The sequence below is a fragment of the Megalopta genalis genome, chromosome 17 (genome assembly GCF_051020955.1).
Source record: "Megalopta genalis isolate 19385.01 chromosome 17, iyMegGena1_principal, whole genome shotgun sequence".
In the NCBI taxonomy this organism is placed as follows: Eukaryota; Metazoa; Arthropoda; class Insecta; order Hymenoptera; family Halictidae; genus Megalopta; species Megalopta genalis.
This window is the reverse complement of record NC_135029.1, coordinates 7,230,185-7,255,634: the sequence shown is the minus strand read 5'-3', so window position 1 is coordinate 7,255,634 and position 25,450 is coordinate 7,230,185. Positions and strand designations below refer to the sequence as shown.

The 25,450-nt window shown below is 34.5% G+C and overlaps 1 protein-coding gene across 1 annotated transcript in view; it reads left to right on the top strand.

The window, feature by feature from the left end:
• Positions 1 to 25,450, top strand: part of igl (IQ calmodulin-binding domain containing protein igloo) — a 196,964-nt gene that overhangs the window by 89,485 nt on the left and 82,029 nt on the right. Inside the window, exons 2-3 of the mRNA XM_033478504.2 lie at positions 2,624 to 2,923; positions 13,773 to 13,903. Of these exons, the coding sequence (XP_033334395.1) occupies positions 2,624 to 2,923; positions 13,773 to 13,903 (431 nt within the window). The remainder of the gene's footprint in view (positions 1 to 2,623; positions 2,924 to 13,772; positions 13,904 to 25,450) is intronic.

Here is a 25,450-nt window from a genome sequence, read left to right as displayed (position 1 = left end):
TAGAACCTCCTGTTATCCGGTCCTTCAATATTAGAATTCTCTATTATTCGAATACGTCTGTCGTGCAATCAATTCAATCTAAGGTAAACCACATACAAAACTATTTACTGTACATATCGATAAAGATGAAATCTGACACTGTAAATAAGTAATCGTTCTATTATCCGATCATTCGTGTCACTCTACCTAGCCCGGATAATCGAGGTTCTACTGTACCAATATCTAAAATTAAAAATGAAAAATCACAACATCCATGTTAAAACGATTCCATTTATTGCACAATAGTTTTTATCCAGACTGTCTGAAGAATTTTTCGACACGAATGTTACAAATTAATGACATGAACAGATCTAATTATTTCTTAAATTTCGTTTCGATACAAAGATCTGGGTTAGGTCTGGATTATGTAATTAGGGAAGTATCCAAAAAATTATAAAAAGATCGTTTAGCCGAATCCAACGACTAGAAGAGCTTTAAAACATGTTTGAATGAAAATTGAAAGATGAGTGTGTTACAATTTGTTTGTTTCTGGCGGAATAAGTTCGATAAAATACTTTATCGTATTTCTCATATTTTCATATTTTCAAATAAATGCACGAAATTTATTGCGAACAATATTAACAATACGTCCCGTTACTTGTATCCGACATACAAAAACAATATTAATATCTATTTCGTGTGCTGAGTGAAATGGAACTGGAACGCTTTAGAGCGAGAATTTTTAGAAACTCTCACACATTAAAATGCTGCGGCTTAATCAAGAGAGCCATACGAAGCATCGGTTCAAAGGGAATCGTACGCACACGGCAAAGGTGCATCAAAGGCTACGATTAAATCTCTCAGTGACCGATGCATTTTTGTCGAATCGACGGCACCTGCTTGTAAATATCGCAGAATATTACCCATCTCCGACAACATTTTAACGAACACGAGTGTGCATTTCATATAAAATCAAATAAACTTATGCCTTTGCTTTTAGAATATAGAAATTGAGTTTCGTATTCCGATTAAGAAATCGAAATTTTTCTGTATCAAGGAAATACTATTCAGCGATTCCATTTTTTTTCGTATTCTGTGTTACGAAATTGCTGGGATTTATGTTTCCATTTGTAATTCCTGTTATATTCTTCCGAGAGGGATGAACATTTAATTTACTATGTACTATTTCTCATTACTATCTCTCATTGTAAGAGACATAAATATATTCGCCTCGGAAAGTAGGTTAACAATTTTTCAAACGAAATAACTTTAAGATGTTAAACCGACTAATTTTCTGTGGAATGAGTATACAAAAAGTTTTTCTAGATTGCAATTGATTACGATGATAAAAAAATTAAAAAATGGACATTTTTCAACTTTTTTATCCGAGCTTATAACAGAAATTTAAAAAATGCATTTTATAGATCTCGGTAACTTATATGCAAGCTGAATATTTCAACGGAATCGGATACTTTTTGAGAATCAAAATCAGATAATTTTTAAATCTTTCAGTGGCTGCAGCTTGATTATGCATCCACCGATTTCAATGAAATTTTGAGCATGTATATAAGTTACCGAGATCTACAAAACATATTTTTTTTAATTTTCATTACAGGCTGAAAACGAGAAGTTGAGAAGACCCCGCATTCCCCACGCAATTGACTTTAAATTACCTAAAAATATGAGTAGGAGACGTTTAGTTATAGAGTGACCTACAAAAGTGTTCGTACACTTTTCACAAAACGCAATTTTAGATGATAGATAACTAAAATGTCTTTTTGAAAACTTGGGATGACAAAAACGAAATAAAAAATTCTCGTTTTTTAACTTTTTTATCTGAGGCTATAACAAAAAGTTAAAAAATGCCTTTCGTAAATCTAATTACTACGATACAAAAAGCTTATTTGATAAAAACTCAGCCAAAAGTACTAGTACTTTATACAACTTTACGAGAAAAAAAAGAAAAAAAGGAAAAAATGTTACTTTCAAGCTTTAATAAAAGTTAATTCTCTGCCATAATTGCGTCTTAACTGGTAGCGGCATATACATGTATACGGGGTGTCCCAAAAATGTCTTGCAATACGGAAATGGGGGGTAGTTAAGATGATTTAAAGTAACTTTTTCCTTCGCGAAAATGCAATCTGCGGCTTTGTTTATGAGTTATTAACGAAAATAATAAATTATAAAATAAAATTTTATAACAGAAAGATTCATAATTCTTGAGATAATGATAATATCCTATTCAATATATGTTATATTCATGATAATTCTCTTCTCTAAATAAAAAAGAATTAATATTAACATTTAGTTACTTTATTTGATTTCTTTATTTTCATTTTTTTTTATAATTTTATTTTGTTTAATCATTCTGTGGTTAATATAAGCGCTGCTTTCTAGTGTTTATTTATGAAGAATTCGCGACGAAGAAAAGATATATGTTTGTACTGCGTAACTCGCGCGTTTTCGAAAAAAAGTGGACTTACACCGATTGGCTTCCGAGCCGTTCATTTGTTCTGTTCGAGTTTCCGTAAAATTGTCCTTACGAGAATGTGACGAGTATTACACCGTGAAGCGAACGGGCCGATAAATAAACGAATAAATGAATAAGTATCAGTTTTTGATAGCAGTTTCCTTTGATCCGCAGATATTCCGAAAGCGTCGGAAAACAGTTCAGAGAAGGTAGAGGCACAGGAGACCAAACAAGAGAAAACAGAGGCAAAGGAGCAGGAGTCGAACGGGTCGAAGGAGGAAGAGGAGAACGAAGGCGAAGCCGGGGATAAAGAGAGGGCAGAAGCTGCTACAAGGATACAGGCGGCATTCCGTGGCCACCACGCTAGAAAGAGTATGAAAGAAACTGAATCTTCTGCGAAGCAGACGGGGACCAAATCCAACTCGGAGCCGACCAAAGAACAACTTCAGGCAGAGTTCCGCGCCGACGACAAGGGTAAGTGTCACGTACGAACCCTCGAAATCGTTCCGGAGAGACGCCTCTAATTTTAGAATTCCCTTTCACCCTTCGATTCCCTCGACGTCACTTCGAAAAATGCTTTCGTTTCACGTAAGAAGAAGAAATTGCTGAAGTTCACGAGTAAACGATGTCTGAAACGAATCGTGGCTCGTGTGCTTGATTTTTCTCCGAGTTTCAACTACCTGCGAATTCCGAATACATATCCAGATAAGAACTTGATTGAAAGTTGCAGCTGCAAAGATTCTTATCCGCTTAGCCTGTTCTGTTCAATTGCTTCGATACTTCTTCCTTTCAAGCATAAGCTTTAATTTATTGACGAGGATCAGAGTTCAGCGTATTTTGTTTGTAATAAGATAACAACTGATCGTTTAAAATAGTGGTTTATTTTGAATACTTTATTATTTTCGGTGCATATTTTAATGTACTGTTAACTTTTGTTCTTAAATAAATAACTTCGTAAAAGTTGATTCACCGATTTAACTTATATTGATTTTGCATCTGGGAACATAGTCCCGAACATTTTTGTTAATTATAGCTGTCATTGTGATTGCAACGACCAAAATGATTTGAAAACTAAAGTACCCGAACCTTGAATATTTTGTTGTACTTTCTCTTAATATGAAAGAATGAACTGATCGATAATAGGAGCGTAGCCGCGGATAGAGACATTTACCGCGTAAGAAATGAATGTAACAGAAACGGTGATTTAAAATGCAAAAGCTGAACGTGGTAAGTTATTCATCGGACAGTTGATATGCCGAGACAAACAGATAGGAGAAACATTGAATGAACATGTTACAATTAATTATCGAATAATTCGTCTTTATTGCCGGATTGAAGCTGATGGCAAACGTCGCGCGCAGTGTTCGTTACTATTATATATGCAAGATGCTAACATAAATGCATAGAGTTTCTCGTCGCATGCAATAAGCTCGTCAGCTGACATTTTTATTAGCCATGCAAGCCACGATTTCGCAATTCCATGTGCCTCTTATCGGGCCAATTGCGACGGGATTCGAATGTGTACGGTCGTTCCTGCTCCGCACGGAATGACATACCTAACACTATTTCCTTCGTGTTATCGACGTGACATTTATTATTGAGAACTGCTGTTAGACGGAAGTGTTCAACTTGAAGCTCTGATTAATGAATATGAAATATGGGTATAAAAAAATTTACGTGCTGCTGCAAGCTGTGTGTGCTGTTGAACTCTGCGAAAAATATGAAGACGATGAGATTCACTTAATTTCTTTTTCTCGAACAAACTAACGAAAGTCGCGTTTTCTGTGCGCGTGTGAGGAAGGCCAGAGATAAATGCTACTCCCAGCGAAAATAAGTAAATAAGGATTGCACGTCTGAATAGAGAGAGAGAGAGAGAGAGAGAGAGAGTATCTCTCTAAGTTTGGAAATGAGTATCGAGCTCGGTGAGATGGTTCTTTATATAATCATTTCGCAAAGGGTCTGTTATTAGGTATGTCGTAGCCCACTATGCCAATAGGCCAAATATCGGATTCATCTTTTGGGCAAAAAGGCGAAGATAAGGTTGAGTCAGTCTGTTTTGGTAATATCTTGTCGTAAAGAGTGATGTAGCATAATAATATTTCTTTCATACTATTTTTTACTTCCATTGGAAACTATTTCAAGTTTCTACAGAGTAACTATTATTTTAGATTCATTTTCGGGAGTATTTAATATTAACGCTGATTAATTATAAGCAAATACTGAGTCGCTTTACTTCGTTTTTGTGTAGAATCTTTCGTGTTTTCATCATTAACCTTGACCTATCTTATTTTACGTCCCTCTTTTGCCTCGATTATTAGTAAAGTAATGAATCTGAAGAAAATTTAATTACATCGTTGAATTCTCTCTGAGGGTTTTTAACAGTGACCATATCAGTAATAATTAATACGAAAGAAATCATTGAATAACAATTATTGTTTTCATTCATTGTTGTTTTTAGTTACAAGTAATAGTTATATGTAACTGGAATTTTCTCTTCCTTGTTTATAGTCATAATTCATTGGAACGCTGTTCTGGTCGCATGTAACGGTTATCGATGAGGAAAATTTATTTCGGTTACTTATAAACGTCAGAGACGGAAATTCTATGTCAATCGCTCATCGTAGTTATAAATAAAAGAAATTGTACTTCGAACACTTATATATATGATAGGGTGTTTCAATACAGATCAATACTTCAGAGGGCAAATTTGCACAGCAAAATAAGCGAAAAATGTTCGATCGATCTGAATTCAATGATCCAAGTACCCGAAATCGTATTTAGAGATTCGTGTACATTTTCTTGGTGTGAATACTGGAAATAGTTTTCGTCGAATGCGATACAACTCGCGATTTTATTGACAACATTTATGAACAATTCAAATAAATTTAAAGTGCCAATAATGGCTATTGGTAACCATAGGTTCTCTAGGAACATTTTTTTGTCAGTCTGTCGAAAGTGTTCGAAGAATCGTGACCACACTGTTACGTGGTACGCACCGCATAATCAATATTTATAACTGAAGACATTTAAATGTAAATAATTATTATTATGCAACGAATTTCTTCATATCGATTATAACAATTATGGTCCCTGCATTTGCTTGTTTCAAAAGAATTCAGGTGTTATTGCAAGAAGCGTTTCGATTGAAAAGAAACGAATGAGGATCAAAAATTTAGTTAATTACGAATGAAATCTTCATGAAAGGACGTTTAAGTCGTTTAAAGAGGTTTAAAGACGATTCAGGATAACGGATAGACGCGATGTTCTCGCGTAAGAATTGTATAATGGCAAAAACCGATCTCTTACCACTCAACACTTCCATGGGAGAGAATTTTAATAGAAATTTGCTAGAACGCACGCGCATCCTTTTCACTCGGTTCGACCTCCGCAGCGCGATGAGCTTCGCGGTTCTATGTAGAACGAAAACGAATATCGTATCGTGTTCCATAGTTCGTAAAGTGGATGGAAAAGATGGCATTCTCGCGTAGCCCGCAAACGAGACGCGTCATAAACTCGGCCCGGTATTCTCATCTCGTGCGCCAGTTTTCTCGCCAGTGGCTCCCCGTGGACTATGAAAATCCCTCCTCGTAGATTGTTACCTTCTCTGAATTTTGACTCGAACTCTTGGAATTTCCGTCGAAATTGCTTACGATTTCCTCAACGCTTCCGTCTGACTCCGTGACCCCGATTTTCAGTCGCGGCTTGCATTCGCGATGTGCCCTCGCCGCTCTCTGTTCTGATATCCGATCCGTATGTGCTGTTCAGCCAGAAAGCAACCTCAGAACATGGTCTTGCTCGCAGTACAGGCGTGTATAGCTCAAACGCGATATGTACTTGGCCAGACATATTCCCAATTGCTGGCGAACGACGGAAACTTTGGAGATTTCGGGAATAATCGTCGCGTGTATACTAAACCAGAATTAAGTTCTGGTGTTGATTAGTTTTATGGTGTTAATTAGTTCTTCGCCCCTTCTTTATTTCATAGATCGCGAGCAAAAATATAGTTAATGGATGTCAACAAAAAATTAAATTTTAAATTCAAACAAATAGTTAGTGACATGACAATCAACGTGTTAAAACTAATATTATTCTAATGATACACTGAAATGTAAGAACATAAGAAATAGTGCATCATGCGAAACCGTTATACAGTAAATTCTCTCTAATTGACGCTCAGATTGTATACAAAAATGGACAATTTAGGAAGCAGAGGTGCGATTAATCGAGTCTTGCGACTCGTTTTTACAGTGGTCGACAATCGGTCGATTAGTTTATGTTTTTGAATTATATTTCGCGTAGAGAATTAATAAATGAGAGTTACGTTTGTGCAATTTGTATTTTATAGAGACTTATAGTTATTTCAGTTTTCTCATTTGCTTGTCTTTTTTTTATGAAGTATACTTTATTTTGTTATATTTTTATGCTCCATATGTACTAAATAAACTGACAAGTTTTCCAACAAGTACTAATATGATTGTCAAGATTCGAAAACCGTGCGTTTTAGAAATACTGACATTTGAAAATCGACTTTTGTATAATGTTTATGCAATTCTATGAGGTTGTGTAAAGGTCACAGAAAAAGCAAATTTTAGAAAAATTTTTTATCTCAGTTTTTATCGTAGCGAAATCAAAGCTAGCGAACTTTTTTTTATTGAGAATGCTAAACAAAATTATGCATATTTTTCGACCGTACACATATTATACTCGGTTCGAAAAAGTTTAGCTTTCCGTTACTTATGGCTATATTTCCTTATCAAATTCGTGTATGTGTATATTGACTAATAAGTGTATCTGTTTACCGAATTAGCATATACGCACGTATGATATTTCTTCTGAAAGGGAACAGATCTGCAGCGCTCCTGGTTGCAGCCAACATTTTCTTGAGAACGATTATTTCTTGTCACGGATATCACGAGATGGAAGCAGTCTACACAAGAGAAAGATTGATTATTCTGCGTACAGTTCCACCTAGAATAAGAATTTCCAAAGTAAACGTTCGGTGCCAACGGTGTTAAGATTACAGAACGGATCAGCTGAATAATGCTGGAAAAGTTTGTCGCTGGGATTTTGTAAAATCGTTTATCCTTTGTTACTTTATCTCGCGACGATTAATTATTGCCCCATAGTTTGGCAGTTGTCCTCGACGATGCCGAAAATTCGCACGGTCATTCCGTTTGATTGATCGAAGTACTTGGACAACTGTGCTACAATTGCGTTTTAGTCTCCCCGGAGAAAAACATTGTACACTAAGAATTTTCGATTAGGTGAAAATGATATTGCTACGACAGAAACGATAAGTTCGAAAAAATATTGAACACGAAACGCAAAATATTTAAATAAACATAATTATCTATAACACGAGATTAATAATACGATCTTTTGCGTCAGTTTTTAACAATAAACGTTATCCATTTGTTTCCTTGTTTTTACGCTACTTGAAATGGTCGTAAAAACATTTTATGGCTCTTCACATAGAATTCAACAGTATTTTTAAAATGTTGCAAAGAATATAATAGCATTTTTACATTCTTCTAAAATTTCGACTATTGTATATTTAACATATTTATTTTTGTCATAAATACATAAATATCTGCAGTATATTGATACCTAGACTTTGAATTTTATGCATTTATGACAGAAATGAATAGGACAAAAACAAAACTATATAAAGACATTAGAACAGAACTTTTCAACAGCTTGCCCGTACGGGCAGCGATTTTAAGTGCAGGGCAAACACGGGCAAACAACGGTGCCAGCCAGTAACGACACGTTATCGGCTGAAGACGGTGACAGAGATCGACTGTAGGTTACGTCGAGATTGAGTAAAATAGAATGAGCATCGGACGATCCGCATAGGTCCAAGTGACGTAGGCAATAACCACATGGCCCAACTCCGCTAAGACCTTCGTCCGTAGCTTTGCCCTGAAGCTTCGCCTTCGGCCCGTGGGTTTGCCTGTCGCGAGGCCTGTCGAACAGCTCTGCATTAGAAGAATATAAGAATATCGTTGTATCGTTTTCACACAACTAATTATAATTATTAAAAGAGGAAAGACATTTTCGTCTAACTTGGATTTCGTACAACATACAATTACCTTCGACAATTTTTATTTTGCATAAAGATCTGCAGCTTATCGATGATTTTAACAAGTTTTTCAGAAACTGTTTAGTGTGTTAATGATTGAACCATCCGTTAGCGTAAATTAATCTGCCATTGATAAAAAAGAACTTTCATCGACGATATAATACTGCCTGTGCGCGCGCGTGTGTTGCTTGCCAATTCGATTCTCCCTTTTGTAACGTTCTTGAAGGGAAAATACCAATCAACGTATTTTGCATAGTTTATGTTTTACACCGTTTGTAGTTTCGTAATTGCGTTAAATTGTTTCCTTGAAATATAAAAACTACCGCGAAAATCAAATAAATCTCGATGCGTATGCATTAATAAACAGAAAATGAATTAGCAACTGGTATACGCAGATAAACGATTGTCCACAACTTTGACGAATAAAATATTTGATCGTTCATTTGGAAGAATTGAAAGATTTATTTTTTAAGGAAGCAACGCGAAGTTGGAGAATTTAGAATTTTGAAATCCACCCTTGGGTCGCTGATTCTAAGCTTGCAGAACATTCAACCAGATCAATACTCATGTAGCGGTGACGATACGTCGTCCGTTTTCGAAGATTGCTTTTACGACTTGCCATTTATTCGATTGCCTGTCTATATCAGGTGGCTATAGTAGTTAAGGAGATTCCTCTTTCAAGGCGCAGAATTGCTCGCAAGTAATTGTCCACGATCAGAAAGTATATCTGATTTGAACGACTCGCAGTCGAAATGACGACAGTCTTACTGCTACTATCAAAGGAAGCAATTATGGTCAACACTGATATTGACCTAATCGAACTCGAATTCTTTATGAATTAATATTTGGACGTTATTTCATATTTGGACGACAAAAATTCTGGAGAAACATCTATTTCTTAACAGATATTTTAATGTAAAATTTAAAAGTTCATGCTATTTTATACATTATTTAAAGAACTAGAAAGATACAGATAGATAAGCAAATTGTGATTTTGATGTACTTATTTTATTATACGCTTACATTGTAAGGAAAATTGGACAAAATAGAGGAACATTACGTACGTGTACGTTCAGTGTCCAGCATTTTATAAGTACTACATTTTCCAAAGTATTTTCACTCATAGGCTACTCATAGGACATTCGGGACGTCTTATGGACGTCTCGTGGACGTCTCGAATGTCCTACACCAGACGTCTTTAAGACGCCTTTGTGCTATCTATCCCGCCTTTAATTATACACGTCAATTTACTTATATTTATTTCGAAAATACTATATTTTCTTTTCCAATAATATTGATTTTTATGATAAAAAACAGGGTACAATAATTTAATATATTTTTTTGTAACAATCATTGTCATTCTCAACGATCTCCATCATTGCTTATTACACGCTACAAATGACATTTATTTACAAAACACCAGTTCAACGTTAAATTCCGTGCATTCGTTTTGAACGATTCGATTGTGGATTTTTATGCAAAATAAAAATTTTCTCTATTAATTGCAACAAGTTGAAACCAAGTAGAAAGTGAGAATTCCTTTATTCTCAGTAATTTTAATTCACTGAAACTTAATATCTAGACATTCTTAATTTCATTCAACAGCCTCGTCATATTTAATTGTACATGTTCAAGTTCTTCACAAATGCACAAAATCCGTAGTTACGAGAAATTTAATGTACCTTTTCAACAACATTCTCGAAGTACTTGCGTAAATGTTTCGAAGCTACATAATCGCGGACACAATTTTTACGTGCTAACCCTATCAATTTGAATAGTTTTGACCACCCTCCTTTGAGGTCTCGATCAACACTGGTAGCAGCAACATGGAATGGGGCCACTGCGAATCGATTTGATAACGTTAGAGAGTTTATCGAGAAATTCCTCCCCTTGAATGCTATGCAGCTGGCACACGATCCACGATTTGCCATTACTATAATATTCGTATTTTACCGCCAGCGCAATCGGTCAATTATCTTATTGAACAATAGCGACTGTAACTATTGTTTCATAAGTATTGATAAAACTGAAAATTTCATCAACACGGTTTGTCCCAAATTTTTATAATAATATTTTATTTAATACTTTTGCTTATAAATGAGAGATTTTAAACACATAAACAATTCCAATAAAAACCCTTCATTACATTTTTCAAAATATGTACTAGGTAATTCATTCGATCACGTTCCTGGAAATATTTGAAAATAAACATAAAAAGAGCAAATTTAAAAATTTTTAAATATAAATTCAAATTTTTCAGTTACTTTCATACTTATTTTTATCTAAGATTTTATATTTTGGAGGATAAGTTTTGAAAAGAATATTATTGAAAACTTAATCTTCATACACGAGGAAACGTTAGTGCTCGTTGTCCATTTATTTGTAGACAAGACGATAGTTTTTATGTATTTGCATCGATCTGTACAATTAACATCGCTTCTGTCGAACGAATTACATATGTACTACGAAGGGATTCAACTTTAATTTGTGATTTGTATGATAGTTCGAAGCTCGATCGGTTATGCAAATAGAAATCAGCTGAGTTTCACTAACAGATCAGCCACAAGTCAGGCGAATTTCTACCATTTCGAATTCCGAACTCATTCCCAATTCAGAACTGGGTCAACCACCTATTTTTTAAAGTGGTTGATACTGCTCGGGGAAACCAAGCGAATAGATTGCTCGACCCTGACAGAAACGTTATAATCGTTGACTTGTTTATAGTGTCAACGTTACATATTACCTTCGGCTTTGTTTGTTTAAGATAACCTATTTGTGCGCACACAAAATATCGACGCTAACATACCAGAAAATACTGTGAACATACCAGAAAATACTGTGAACTTTCCAGATATAACATTCGCATACGCGAGGTCCATTTAGAATCTAGCAGAACTTTTTGAATTACGCGCCAATGAAGATATTAGTGATATACGATTCGCAGCATTTCCGAAATCAATGCTGAAAGATCGTCGTTTTCAGACTGTTGATGACACGAAAGTAAATTCGTCACAGACCTTACAGGCCATTTCAAGCGAAGCTATTCAAGACTGTTTCGCGAAATGGAAACACCCCTGGCAAAAGTGTGCGAATAGGGGAGGAAACGGGGACCAATAGTTTGTAAAATTCATGGTAAAGTTTAAAATTCATTAAAAGTTTGTAACAATTCTTGTAACGAGTTATGAAAGATGTTGCTGTGTTCTTTCAACCACTTTATTGGTCTCCAATATATCTATAAGACTGGATACTTAATTCGGAAATACCAATACTGCTCCAACACGGTCAATTCGTTCCGTGTTGAATCGAAATCACGTTCAACGAAACAGAAACAATGCAAATCATGACAATGTCTTCCGTGTTACGCGTATCTTTAGAATGGTGTATTGCGTCGAAACCGTGTAAAACGAAATCTAAAAGTAATACGAACAAGAGAAGTGCGTTCCATATTACAGTAGAGTTCCCATTATCCGACGTCCGGTAATCCGGAATATCGGATTAACTGACATATTTACCTCGACTATTCTTCGGCAAATGCTACGGAATGGCGACGCATTGAATACATTTACAACGTTTGCTGAATACAACAAACGCTATGATATTACGGAAATAATATAGCTGCATAATCTTTGAAATGATTTTTTAAATAAAAGGTCAAAAATTTTGAAGCAAACTAACATACGGAAATTGTTTAAAAAGCTGTCGCGTAGTAACCAAACTGCCTCCTGTTTTGATGTATCATCATCCACTGTCGATAATGTTTAGGCAATGAAAATACGTATGTGTGGACATACACTTACGGATTTATAATATAATATATATCTTATACGTTTTATATATTTATCTATATATTTTATTTTTTATTAATAAATTGGAAAATTCAATCGTGTACTACGGTTATGCAATAATGATTTGTAATTAGACGAAAATACATATGCACAAATATCGCTACAAAACTAAAAAGCGATCGCCCTGATTAGCTCTATCCTTATGAGGATATTTAATAAGTTGTCCGGAAAGCTTGAGCCGATTTTTGATATGTTGCGCTAAGACATGCTTGAAAATATCAGAATTGTTCAAATCAAATGACCTGTGCACACGTTCCGACAAGTGACATTTCAACCAAGTTCGCAAACAGGTTGGTTAGAATAAATTCACGTGTGCCAGTTTTGTAGCTTGTTCACGATGAAAGAAAATAAAGTACAGTTTAGACATTTAATCTTATATTATTTTCGCAAAGGCAAAAATGCTGCACAAAGGAAAGCCAAGAGATGTTAGGTTTACGGAGAAGATATTTTATCCAAGAGAACTGTGCCCAAGCGGTTCGCAAAGTTTAGAGCTGAAGATTTCAGCTTCAAAGACAACGAAAGCGCGGCAGACCATCCAGCAGTGATGATAATGAAATAAAGATATTGATTGAAAGTAGCCTGCACTTACCCGGGCGTGAATTAGCAGAGACATTAAAAATATCTGAAACAATCATTTATAAGCGTTTTGTAAAAGTTAATTGCGTAAATCGTTCAGTCTTTCCACATCTGTGCTTTGTTGTATAAACACAACGTAAGCATACCGTTTTTGAAGCGATCACTTACAACGATGAGCAAAAAATATCCTAGTGTAAGCGACAGAATCATCATAACCCATCCGAAGTTGTGCCGTGTATTTGGTGGGATTGCATCACGACAATTCCAAGCCTCGTCTTTGACTACCCGAAAAAAGTCTCTTACTCCACCCGCCATATTCACCGAACATTGCACTTTCTGAATTCTACTTATTCGGATCTTTGCAAAATTCCCTTAACGGCAAGAAAACCTCGGAAAGAGTTTATCGCCGAAAAACCTGAGAAATTCTGGGAGAATGAAATCTAATTTCTATGAAAAATGGAGGAAAGATGGTGCATACGTAATTAAATAAATATATCTATCGTTATATAGGAATGTTGCCTTTGAATTTTCCTGAAAAATCGGCGCAAACTTTCCGGACAACCCAACGTAACGTCCTTTTCGATACTTGTCCCTTTCACAACACCTCTTTCCTAGCACATCCGAAAATTAGATCCCCGGGACACGGGTACCATCTGAAATTCGTGTCAGATCTACGTGGAATTCCGTTCTGAAACCGTCGCTCCAGGAGGCTTCGAATTCCCAATCCTGTTTCGCTGACTTGACGAGGAAACAGAGTATCGAATCCGGTCTCGTCTATCGGCATTAACTTAAGAGCACTTTCTTCTTTGCTTGTTGTCAGAGCTCTGTAAAGCGGCATCGAAAATCCAGGCGTCCTTCCGCAGCCACATGTCAGCAAAGGAGCAGACCGCATCCCTCATGAAATCGGCAGAGAATGCTGTTGTAAATGTTGTCTCCGAGCTGGAGGACAAGGTAAGTTTTTCAATTCTTACTTAGTGTACGAAAACCCTGGTCGAGCGAGACACGACTGGACTCGTCCAACGAATGAGTTCTCACGATTCAATCAGCTAAAATCTAACATTTTTTACATCGATCTGTTCGGAAACCTTTAAAAAACGAGCTATTACAAAAATGTAAAACGATGCCATAGAATTCATAAGTATAGCTGTCTCAGTTTGCTCGTAGATAAACTTGAAAGAAATTTAATTGTTATAATCGATAGAATCCGAGCAGATCGCTTCAACTTAGCCGTGTCCCCAGCGAGGGTTGGCATTATTGATCACTCCATTTGTAAATGTGAACAGAGCAGCGAACCCTAAATCACATTATCTGCCGATGTGAACTGTATAATTCAAAGAGACCTGGATTAATGAATTCTTTACTTAATTTAGAAAATGTGTGTGTTGGCATGCTCCTAGTAAGTACATGTAGATGTGTTATATTATATAATGTATTTGTATTTCTCTGTATATAAAACTAAATGAACTCATAAGGGTTCGGGATGCTAAACAAGCTGAAATACAGCAAAGAGAAAGATATCGAAATCTGATGATCAAAAAAGTTGAACGAATCTTCAAATTACTGTAGCCTAATTTTATCAATTCCTATTCTTATTCGTGCTTGAATTAGCAATAGATTGCATTTAATGGATTTACACAGCCTGGGTAATTTTATTTAATGGGTCGTCAGTTCTTGATAACTGTATTGAAACGTAACTTTCTAATAACTTTATTAATTACAATAATTGTTTTCTAATACAATAATTGAGCGACTATCGAATAATTTTAATTTACGTTTTCGTATTAAAACATTCATTTATACTGTACTTCGTTAGTATTGTTTATTAACCATTTTGTAGTTATTGTACGTTTGTCTTAACATCTTAGGCATTAATACTCTATACATAAAAGTATAGTAAAATAATTATAATTTGCCAAGGAGCTACTTGAGAATTTATTTTTTATAAGTGCTCTTTAGTACTATTTAAGTTAACCTGAGTGTTAGACTATTTCAAACAGTTTCTACCAGCATTTACAATCGGTGGTAATATGAATGTTCTAAATTAGTACTCGAAATACATGACGTTTATGAAAGTAAGGAGAATAGTGGAATTATATGTTTCAATATCACCAAGAATCTACGAAAAGACAAAGTGGGAAACATCGATAAAAAATAAGAAATTATTTGGAGACAACAGTAATGTTGTTCTCTACAACAAGCATTTGTTGTAACTTAATAGATGTAAACAGATGTTTATACAATTACTATTCAAAAAATAAGTATTTGAATTGGTTGAATCGATGTATCGAAGTGCGTTCTTTATGAATATAAAGAGAGCACATGAAAATCTCGTTTTTATTTTTATCAATTTTGTGTCTTCTTGTAATGTCATATGGTTGTTCGTGGTTTACGTTGTCCGTGGTTTACACTCTTATCACGTGTTTTTAAATAAAATCTTAACAATAAGGAGCTTGTCACTATTTTTGTATCAACGCTTGAACGGTAGACTTGTTTTACAAAAATATAACCGAGTATATTTCGGATCATTTATAATTTCATTTATCAATTTTCTCAACAAATTTTTTAAGGTACTTCAAAAAGAAAATAAATTACAGTTAATTGTCAGATGTCCCAGTTTCCGTGCCTGTCGCATTTTTCGTGTCCCCGGGTTAAACACGTATAGAAAAATAAAAGTTTTTATAAATAAATTGATGCAACTCCCTGAATCTTACATGTTTATAGGTAAACATAATAAAAAAGTATGGGGATCATTAATTTATATATAAAACTTTTCTTTTTCTATACGTTTTTAATTCGGGGCAGGCGCGAAACTGGGACATCTACCCTAGATAGTCAAGTAATATTTATACTCTAGGTCCAAATGGATCCGAGCCTCATCGTTTGAGTGTTAATACTTTCGTTGGTGCAAAATAGACATCATTGGTATAAAGCATAAATTCGTAGAAGTTTCGAATAAATGGTCAGATAGATTAGCTAATTTTTCTTGAAAACATCATTTGTACTCATCTGGAAACGTTTCTATTGCATGAATATTGAAAATATAAATAACAATAAAAAGCATTTTACAATACTACGGATGGCAAAAATAAGATTCTTGTATTTTGTAATTGGTGTGGATTCGAGAGGTTCGTGTACCGAACTGAGTAGAAATAGATATTTAGCCAAAAATACTTGCGTCACTATTTTATCAAAGAGAAATTCTCTACAAAATTGTTTTATCGATCGTATTGTTACAGAGATTCTATATTAAACTTGAGAGTAATACCATAAAAATGATTATGGCACTGTATACTGAACAGCGCGCATACTTTATGTATTTTAAAATCGATTTTCTTGAAAACTAGGCTCCGTACGAACAATAAATTATGGTACTCTTTTATTTATCGTCCTATATGAAATCATTTTCACCTCCTTCGAGCTATAAACTACGAGACTCTCACTATTATTTGTTATGAAAAGTCATGGCAAAACAAAATCAATAAATTCTACCTTCTGATTCGTTATTGAACAAACAGTTGTTCGAATAAAATTCAGCGAAGCTTGTAATTTGTTTTCAATTTTCCTGATCATCTAATTGGAAAAATTGTCTATCGATCATAGACGATGACGACGAAATACTCTCAGAAAACAGTTTGTATAGATCTTTTTGAGTTCGAGGGACAAACCGGTAGGAAAGTTGATATTAAACTGCTGGAAACTTTTAATCTTAAATGATTTTCCATTTGCCTCATTTAAGAGCCCCGATGTGTTAAGGAAATTTCTACTTTCCTAACTAGGTTGCAATCCGTACACACATGTATACTCGTACATTATATTTATATGACGCTCGTATTATAATCGATGTTGGAGAGAGCCCTGTTTAAAATTCAATGGCTCATCCTCTTGAGATTAATTGGAAATCAATATTCTATTATCGAAAGTCGTCTCGTAGCACGACCAGATTCTTAAGACTTGTCCGGACGAACTAAACGGCATCGTCAACGCCATTTTGTAATGCGATCGTATCAGTTCGGACGGTGTGGCAAACTTCCTCCTGCAACGTTGCGAACATGGATGGGTTCTATCAGCGGTCGGGTTTTCACCGCCGCGTCGCGTCCCATCAAAGAGATGATGTGTGACAACGTTACAGAAGCAGAAATACATTTCAATGCTACCACGTGTGTAAGGGCATGTGGAACCTTGCAACTTTGCAAACGTTGATGAGTGTCGGCACGGTGAAATATTTCATCCTGCAACATCACTCCGTACCATGTGTTCTAATTTGACAATGAAACTTGGAAAAATGTTAAGATAAAGTGTTACTTAACTCCTTAGGTGCGGAATTCATGCAACATATAGATCTTAACACGTCCGCGGTCACTAATCACTTAACCATTACGTTGGCACTGTGCGGACGATCGCGAAAATTTTTATGTTTTCTGTTCTAAAACTTGTGGTCGATCGCGAGAATTCCTGAATTTTTATTGTTGTCATTTAGACTATCAAACATAGCTGGCAACTGAGTAAAACTAGCAATAAAACTACACAATGTGTGATAAAGTGCATAATAATACATTTAATGTGTACGACAATGTGGCTTATAAATTTGAATGTTATAGCATTCGTGTCATTTTGCATCGCAATGAATATGAATCTTATAGCCGCGATCCATACATCGTAGGTGTTGCTTAATTGGTTCCTCGAAGCACACACGCCAGTACCAAATATCGAGAAGTATCATATTACGAGAGGAGCTCGCGCAGTCATTATATTTGAAGAAACTGTATATATATGTATATATATATATATATAGTCCTCACGCGACAAGAAGACACCTTTGAGTTTACATCCCCCTCTTATTAGCTGCCCCACTGTCGCAGCTATTGGTTGCTAGCAACCGCTGTTAATGTTCGTCACCGTTCTCGGCCAATAGCGACCGATAGCTGCGTCAGTGAGGCAGCTAAGCGTCCAGTTTCCGCTGTACCTGAAAGAGGTTAATAAAACAGAAAATAAATAAAAAATTAAAAGAAAATTCAAGCGAAATATAAAACACAACTAATTCGATATCAATTATTTAAATACATACATTACGAATATTTATAAAGCAATATACTTGTATTTCAAGCATCACGGTATATTTCTGTACGCTCCATGCATAACAATTGCCGATTTTACTTTCAGATTTTAATGTACGTTCAATCATACAACTAATTTAAATTATAATGGTAAATCAATTTTCTAGTGGAATCAACTTTCTTTTAGCGGTCTTTAGTGCTAAAAGAAAATCGATTCCACTAGGAAATTGATTTGCCATTATAATTTAAATTGACTGTACGATTGAATGTACATTAAAATCTAAAAGTAAAATCAGCAGTTGTTATACCAGGAGCGTATAGAAGTATACCGTGATACTTGAAATATGTACATGCAGCTTTATAAATATTCGTAATAATATATTATTTAATCAAATTTCAGGATGTGTCACGAAAGAGGCTGAGAAATAGAAAATGATCGCGTTAACACGTTCGTTACCCATGTTTATTTCAGCAATAGGGAAGTTAGAGATTCTCCCGTCATAATGCCATGTGTTATGATTTTAAATAACAACGTGTGTAAAATTTGTTTGATTTTTTGTACGTAAAAGACAAAATCATAATCATCGGAAGAGTGTAATACCAGTAATGAATATGTCAAGCTGGTAATTATTTGTAATTGACAAATGAATTGTTTGACTGGTTTCCAGTGTGAAGCCAATGATGTTAAAACAATGCGAGGTAGTAAGTCGTTGGTCGTGATACGAATGCACAAAACGTGTCGTTGTATTCGGAGAATCTGAAATACGGTATGTCTGGCACCATCTATTTCTCGTGCCCTGATATTTGGACTTTTACGCGCTCCACCGCGTACGAGGTTGGCCGAAAAAGGAAACCACCTTTGATCATCGATTCAGCTGTCTGCCACGAGGACTTCCGCGTCGCCATACATACTTAGAAATAGAGAGAATACATTCTAAAGTATAGAGCAACTACACGTAATATGGGAGACACTTGATTTTGAAAGCCTGCCAAAAATAAAGAGACCGTCTTCTTTCAACGAAATGAACGTTAGTAACGTTGAGTAATCATCTGGAAACGAGTGACGAAGTTATCGTTAGTATCGACTCGTGTGCGTTCGGTAGTAACGTGTGATAAAGTAATTTAAGAAACTCAGTGTGTTTTATTACAACAGTTAGAACACAGTAAAATGAATAAATACACACGTATCAATAGCTTATACTAACCTCGTAATTATGGGACACCCTGGATAATAAAGGAGTGATTACCGAGGTCATTTGAAGTAACTTTTTCCTCAGCGAAAATGCAATCCGCGGCTTTGTTTATGAGCTATTAACGAAAAACACAGACCAACGAGAGGCGAGCTCGCCTGGTGCAAGATGGCCGAACCAACGAACAGTCGAAGCCCTGTTGGCTCGTTCCTCTAGCGCTAGGCGAGTTCGCCTCTCATTGGTCAGTGTTTTTCGTTAATAGCTCGTAAACAAAGCCGCGGATTGCATTTTCGCTAAGGAAAAAGTTACTTCAAATGACCCCAGGAAACCTTATTTTCCGGAAGTGGAATTATTTTGGGAAACTCTGTATACAATCGGGGACAAATATACACTGGTGGAAATAATTATAGACTCGGAGTAACTTTTACATCATTAGCGATATTTAAACGAAAACTTAACGAAACACAATATGAATATATTTCTATATTAAAAATAATAGAAAATGTAGTATCAGTAAAAATGTAGAAGTTACTTTGAGTTTATAATTATACATAGCATTGTATGTGGACACCCTTTAAAACAGTATAAGTTTGTTAGAACTGGATTAAATGGCTTGAATATTTTTTAGATGATAGAATGACTTGTCTATTACACAATGACAATAATATATATTGAAAGTTTTATCGAAATTGATTAATGCAGAGCCAGAACTGCAGATTTTTTTATAGCTATTGGTCAAATATGTCAAGAATTTTAATTGTTTGTAACATATTTATTAAATTCTCGTTACAGGTTCAGATAAAGAAGTTAGAAAACATGGGTTCTTTGTTTTCTTGTCATTTCAAGTAATAGCAAAATTTAAAAAAGCATCTAAAAAAATTCAAGGCATTTTAGAAAAGTTATACCGTTTTAAAGAGTGTCCACATATACCATAAATTCTCCCTAATTGACCCTCAACTTGGAAACAAAAATGAACAATTTACTACCTATAATCGTATCTTCTCTTCCCAAATTCGTCCCAGACTATACGTAGAAGTTTAAATATGTCATTAAATATGTCACATTTCTCGTAATTCCAATGATGATATCGAATGGGTCGACTGAGTCTTCGTGATTATTATGAACTTTATAGCCATCAACAAGAAATAATATTTCTATATTGTCTAGTTTAATGTCACTTACCACTATATTGAATCTGTAATGTTGTGTCCACCTTAGAATTCATTACTCTCTTTCTCCTTCTCTTTGCTGGTTTTCTTTTCATAAACACACTGTTTCTTACACTACTTTTACACAACTATCAAAATCATTCTATCTTGTTCGCATCATTTTACCATTTCGAAGTATCTTATCAGGCAAGAAATTCAAAATGCAAATATAGTAGTAATAAATTATAGTTAACATTAAATTACTTTTGTATCATCAAAATCAAACACATTTAATTATACATCGTAAAAGTTGAAATTAATATACATTGAGAATGAAAAACGCACAGGCAATTATGATAAACCATGCAAAAGCAGCATATTTAAACTTCACCACAAAATTACCGTATTACTCAACTATAGTTTAAAAGTCAATATATCTGTTCCTTGTTTATAAAAGAGTACTCGATACGGTCGTCGATAATATGCGTTACCTACTGGTGGAATCTTGCGATGTTCCATATTACGCTGAGTTCTGAACTATGTATGTACATTTACCCTATTAACAAAACGTGCTTAATTGGTGGAACAAGCTTATATACACCTCGAGTTTATAGATCGAGTGTATTTATAAACGTATCTCGTTTATATTTCGTTCATATCCTTTCTTTGTGCGACTCCTTTCTTTACTTATTCGTTTATCGTAAATGTGACGATAAGTTTTTTCACAAACAAATTGATTATCACGAAGACAGTAGCTAAATGTGGAATAGACACCAATTTATCTCCATTACGAAACTCTTAGGAGATACGGTTAAAAAAAAGAATTTTGCGAAAATTGCAATTGGTGCAAATGGAAACCGTGAACGTTGTTACGATCTGCAAATAATTAAAAATAGCAAGAACTACAGTCTTCTGCAGCTTTCGATTAATAACTGTATGAAGTAGACCATTCCAGTGTTTGCAAAATTACGTTTACCCATTGTCTAATAAACTAACATTTCAATGAAATTCAAGTCATTCGACCCAATTTGAAAAGTTAGTTTTTGGGAAGGTGTAAACATACTCTTTCCGCGGCGACTGTACACAGTTGTGTATAGTTGAATAAATTATAAAATTAATAAAACTCAACCCAGAACCGTTCGACTAATTATCGTTCGATTGCAGGTTTTCATATTATTTTATTAATGTACACTATTTTTACAAAATAAGAATCGTCTGCATACATATACATACATACTTTACATACTTTTAATGAGTTGAAAATAATACAGCAATAATATTCCTATTTTCAAATATTGGAAACGTTCACAGTCATGATTACGACAGCCAGAGATACATATTCCAATCTCATTACTTCGAACCTACGATACAGGAGTGGAGTGAATACAATCAAGACTATACGTGTATTCCATTTTTTTTTTTTTTTTTAAATAATATGGGTTAAAAACCTAGTTTCGTTCAATTAAATTTCATTTTAAGTGGATTCCACGAAAGAAGTGGCTATTACGTGTATAAAAAAGATTGTATGAAATGTATTAATTGATACGCAGTCAATTTGATTTCAAGTAAATCTGCCAATTTGACCTATACGACCGCGTTAAGGTCAAATAAGAATTTAAATAGGCTATCTCACTCGCTTACTTTGTCATCGTCCGTCTTATGAATTGTCAGTCGAGTTAACGTTACCGATGTAACAGAACCATTCCATTTGGGTGCCTCCGAAAATCTTTGCTATTGCTTGAATATTTTAATCATTATGCATATATGCACAGCTGTCTGTTGGTTAAATTTGTAATATAATTTCTTCGGTTTTGTCGAAAATATTGCACCTGGTGCCAGTAGTCTATACTTCCGAACATGTTCCACATTTCGCACCATTTATGTTTTTGCAATGTTACTTCAATATTCAACATTGTTTATGACATTAAAAGTGTGGGTCTACTCTTAAATTGAGCACAAGTATATTATTGGATATAAGCAAATATTCGGTTGAACATGTATTTAATTTTATACGATTTGTATGCGTTCATATTGTTTAAGAAAAATCTCCACACTTCAAAATAACAATTGAAATAGAAAAACGAAACGATCGTAAATGATATTAAAAGCAAGATCTATTTTAACTGTGCTACGATTGCAGCTCCGTCACTGTAAGTGTCAGCAGTCCTTGGATTAAAACACCGAGTTCCGCCTTCCGTCGTCGACAAGATTGACGATGGCATGAAATAAATTTGCTGAATTTCTTTGTGTTATTTATTCGAGATTTACCGCCTTTGATGCGCCATCTAAAGTTACATGTATACATTTTGGAACGATAACAAGACGATTCCATTTAATAACATTTTTTATACATGAAATTATGCAATAATTTAAGTTTAGTTTACGTTGACATAGATGTTTGTTCGTCACGCATCTTTCTGCGTCATTGACTATAATTTTTTAAAACATTGGGATGTTAGAATAATAGATTCATACATTTGTTACACGCATACATATGTATGAAGGAAACTTAAATTATTATGTAATTGTATATGTGAAAATATTGTTAAATACGATCGTTTTTTCAAAAGATAGTAAATCTCGAATAAATTACACGTTAAATAGTTCTGTCAAAAATTACTGTACAAAATTTTAACGGAATACATTTATTAGCTCCTAAAATATTTCTGATTTCGGTTTCCGAAGCACTGCTTACGAAAATATTATACTTTCCAAGTTTCGATTACGAGAAGCTTTTAAGTATTTACATAAAATTGTTTTATAGTTATAATAATATTCATCATAAAAAATCTATGCATCTATGTAAGAACCAGAGAGTCGTTGAGGGTATGAGAGTGAAGTTATTATGATGAAGACGGAAACATCGGGATATTATGAATTAATATTGTTGATTAGTCGAGGTCGAATGCATCATCAACCACCTGAAGAGGCTTGAAATAGCAAGTCGGTAATAAATTGTTACCTTTACGAATCTTCTGACACAATTTTTAAAGGAGCTGTACTATGGATACTAGATTTACATAAATACATTCGTGAGAAATAGACTTCCTTTCCTAGGTGGATGTAACTCTTTAAGAGACGAAGAAGATCGTATAATTCTCAAATATTCTTCCATGCTTGAAATACAGTAAACCTGACAAAATGAGCACACGGTAACATTTCTTGTTCACCTTAGCCGATAGCGAACAAGTCGTCTATGTGGCAAACACTGAGGGAACGTTTCAGAAAAGTTTCAGAAAACTTTTCTGTAACTTCGTCATACCTCTGTAGAACATCTTTGCAGAATTTGCAAAATTTCTCTATCGATATTGAAACGAAATGAAAATTGAACAGACAAAAATCAGTATTGAATAGTCTTTTCATAATTTTAAATAGCAGCTACAAATAAATACAGCTATTTATGCGTTACCCATAACAAAAGTGAGAACCTAAAAATTATAAATCTTTCGTTCTTTTAATAAAGAAATAATTAGGTTCGAAGTAAATTGCAATTTCATTAAAGCTATACGTATAGTAGGATGCGAATGTTCACGCAGAATGTAGCATACTTCGTTAATAATTATCAGCCAATTATTTCTTGAATATATTATAATGCATGTATATGCACATAAATTTCAATTTTCATCGTTAACATAGATTATTAACTTTGATTTTTGAAAAATTTAATTAAATATCAGTTTCCTGTTTCAGTTTGAAGTGGAAACTAATACGGTTACCAGCATTATTTACCGTGGTTGCAGTTTTCACAACCAGAATATTTTATTACAAATTATAGAAAATTGAAGTGTCCGATCAATTGTCCGATAAAAACGCATATGAAATTAATTTTTGTTTGTCCATGCAAATTACGGAATGATGATCATTAGAAATATGCGGCGCTAAAACGTGACAACAACTCGCGGTTTCTACACTCGTATTTGAAAAACGGTGTCAAGTGTAAAATCCTTGCCGTTCGAATAATTATGAGCGCTATTGTAAATGCGTAAAATCCACAACCTGGCATTTACGGCGGCGCGCAAAAGTTTCCGGCCAGAAGGACTTTTTCGGTCTTACATTCTGAAAGCAATGTCCAGTGAACAAAGAAAATAACGAGCAGTATTTACTTTCACATGTTTAAAATCTTTGAAATATTAGAGGAAAATCGGCAAATATGGAACAATATCCAAATATCGAATTTTACTATTTTAAAGAATTTACTTTTTAAGAATTTAACAAGATAATATCGGTGAAACGGTTATGGCACTCACTTGAATATTTATTTATTGCACTTTTTATTGTTAATATAGAGCTGTTTATGGTATCCACACGTATTTATAAAGATATGTTTGCTTGTATTCCTTCAAACAGTATACCATATGAAATTTCAAATGTGAAATTGCTCAATTGAATTTCATTTACAATATGATATTACAACCAAAAATGTTAATTGACGAAAGGAAAAATGTTCTTTTTTCTGTTTTCATCAAATATAACACCATGACCAAAGTGTTGTAACAAATAAAAAAGTAAACAATTTTTTGTTCGTTTTCCCTGAAAATATTACATCCATTGCCAATGTTCCATATATGGGAACCACATATAATATAACATAACGTAACATAATATATATATATATATATAATATAACATAACTTCGATATTGACAATTGTTTATGATTTTAGAAATTTAAGACCATTCTGCTAATAGCAAAATGGTGTTTCATATTTGGCGACTTTTCCTCTACTTTCGGATCGTAAGCTGAGATAAATTCATTTGACTAGAAACGTTAAGATGCCGCTGTATCGTATATACGGCTTTCCATAAGCTCTTTCGATATCATAAAATTATCAGAATCCATCGGGCTCGTATAGTACACTTCTTTTCACTATCCCTGTATCCGGAGTTTCATTAAGGATCGATATTCACTACCGAAATACCGCACCACGAATCTCGTCCTTCCTCGAACGGAAGACCTGGAATAACCGGGACACGATTTCCGAACATATCTCATGCTTACACATACATAATTCGATTATGCGAATCGCGTGCATTCGTGTACAAGTAATTCACTGGAGCTCTCGATGTAAGATCGTTCGTATTTTTGGTGGAAATATGCAGTTTACGTG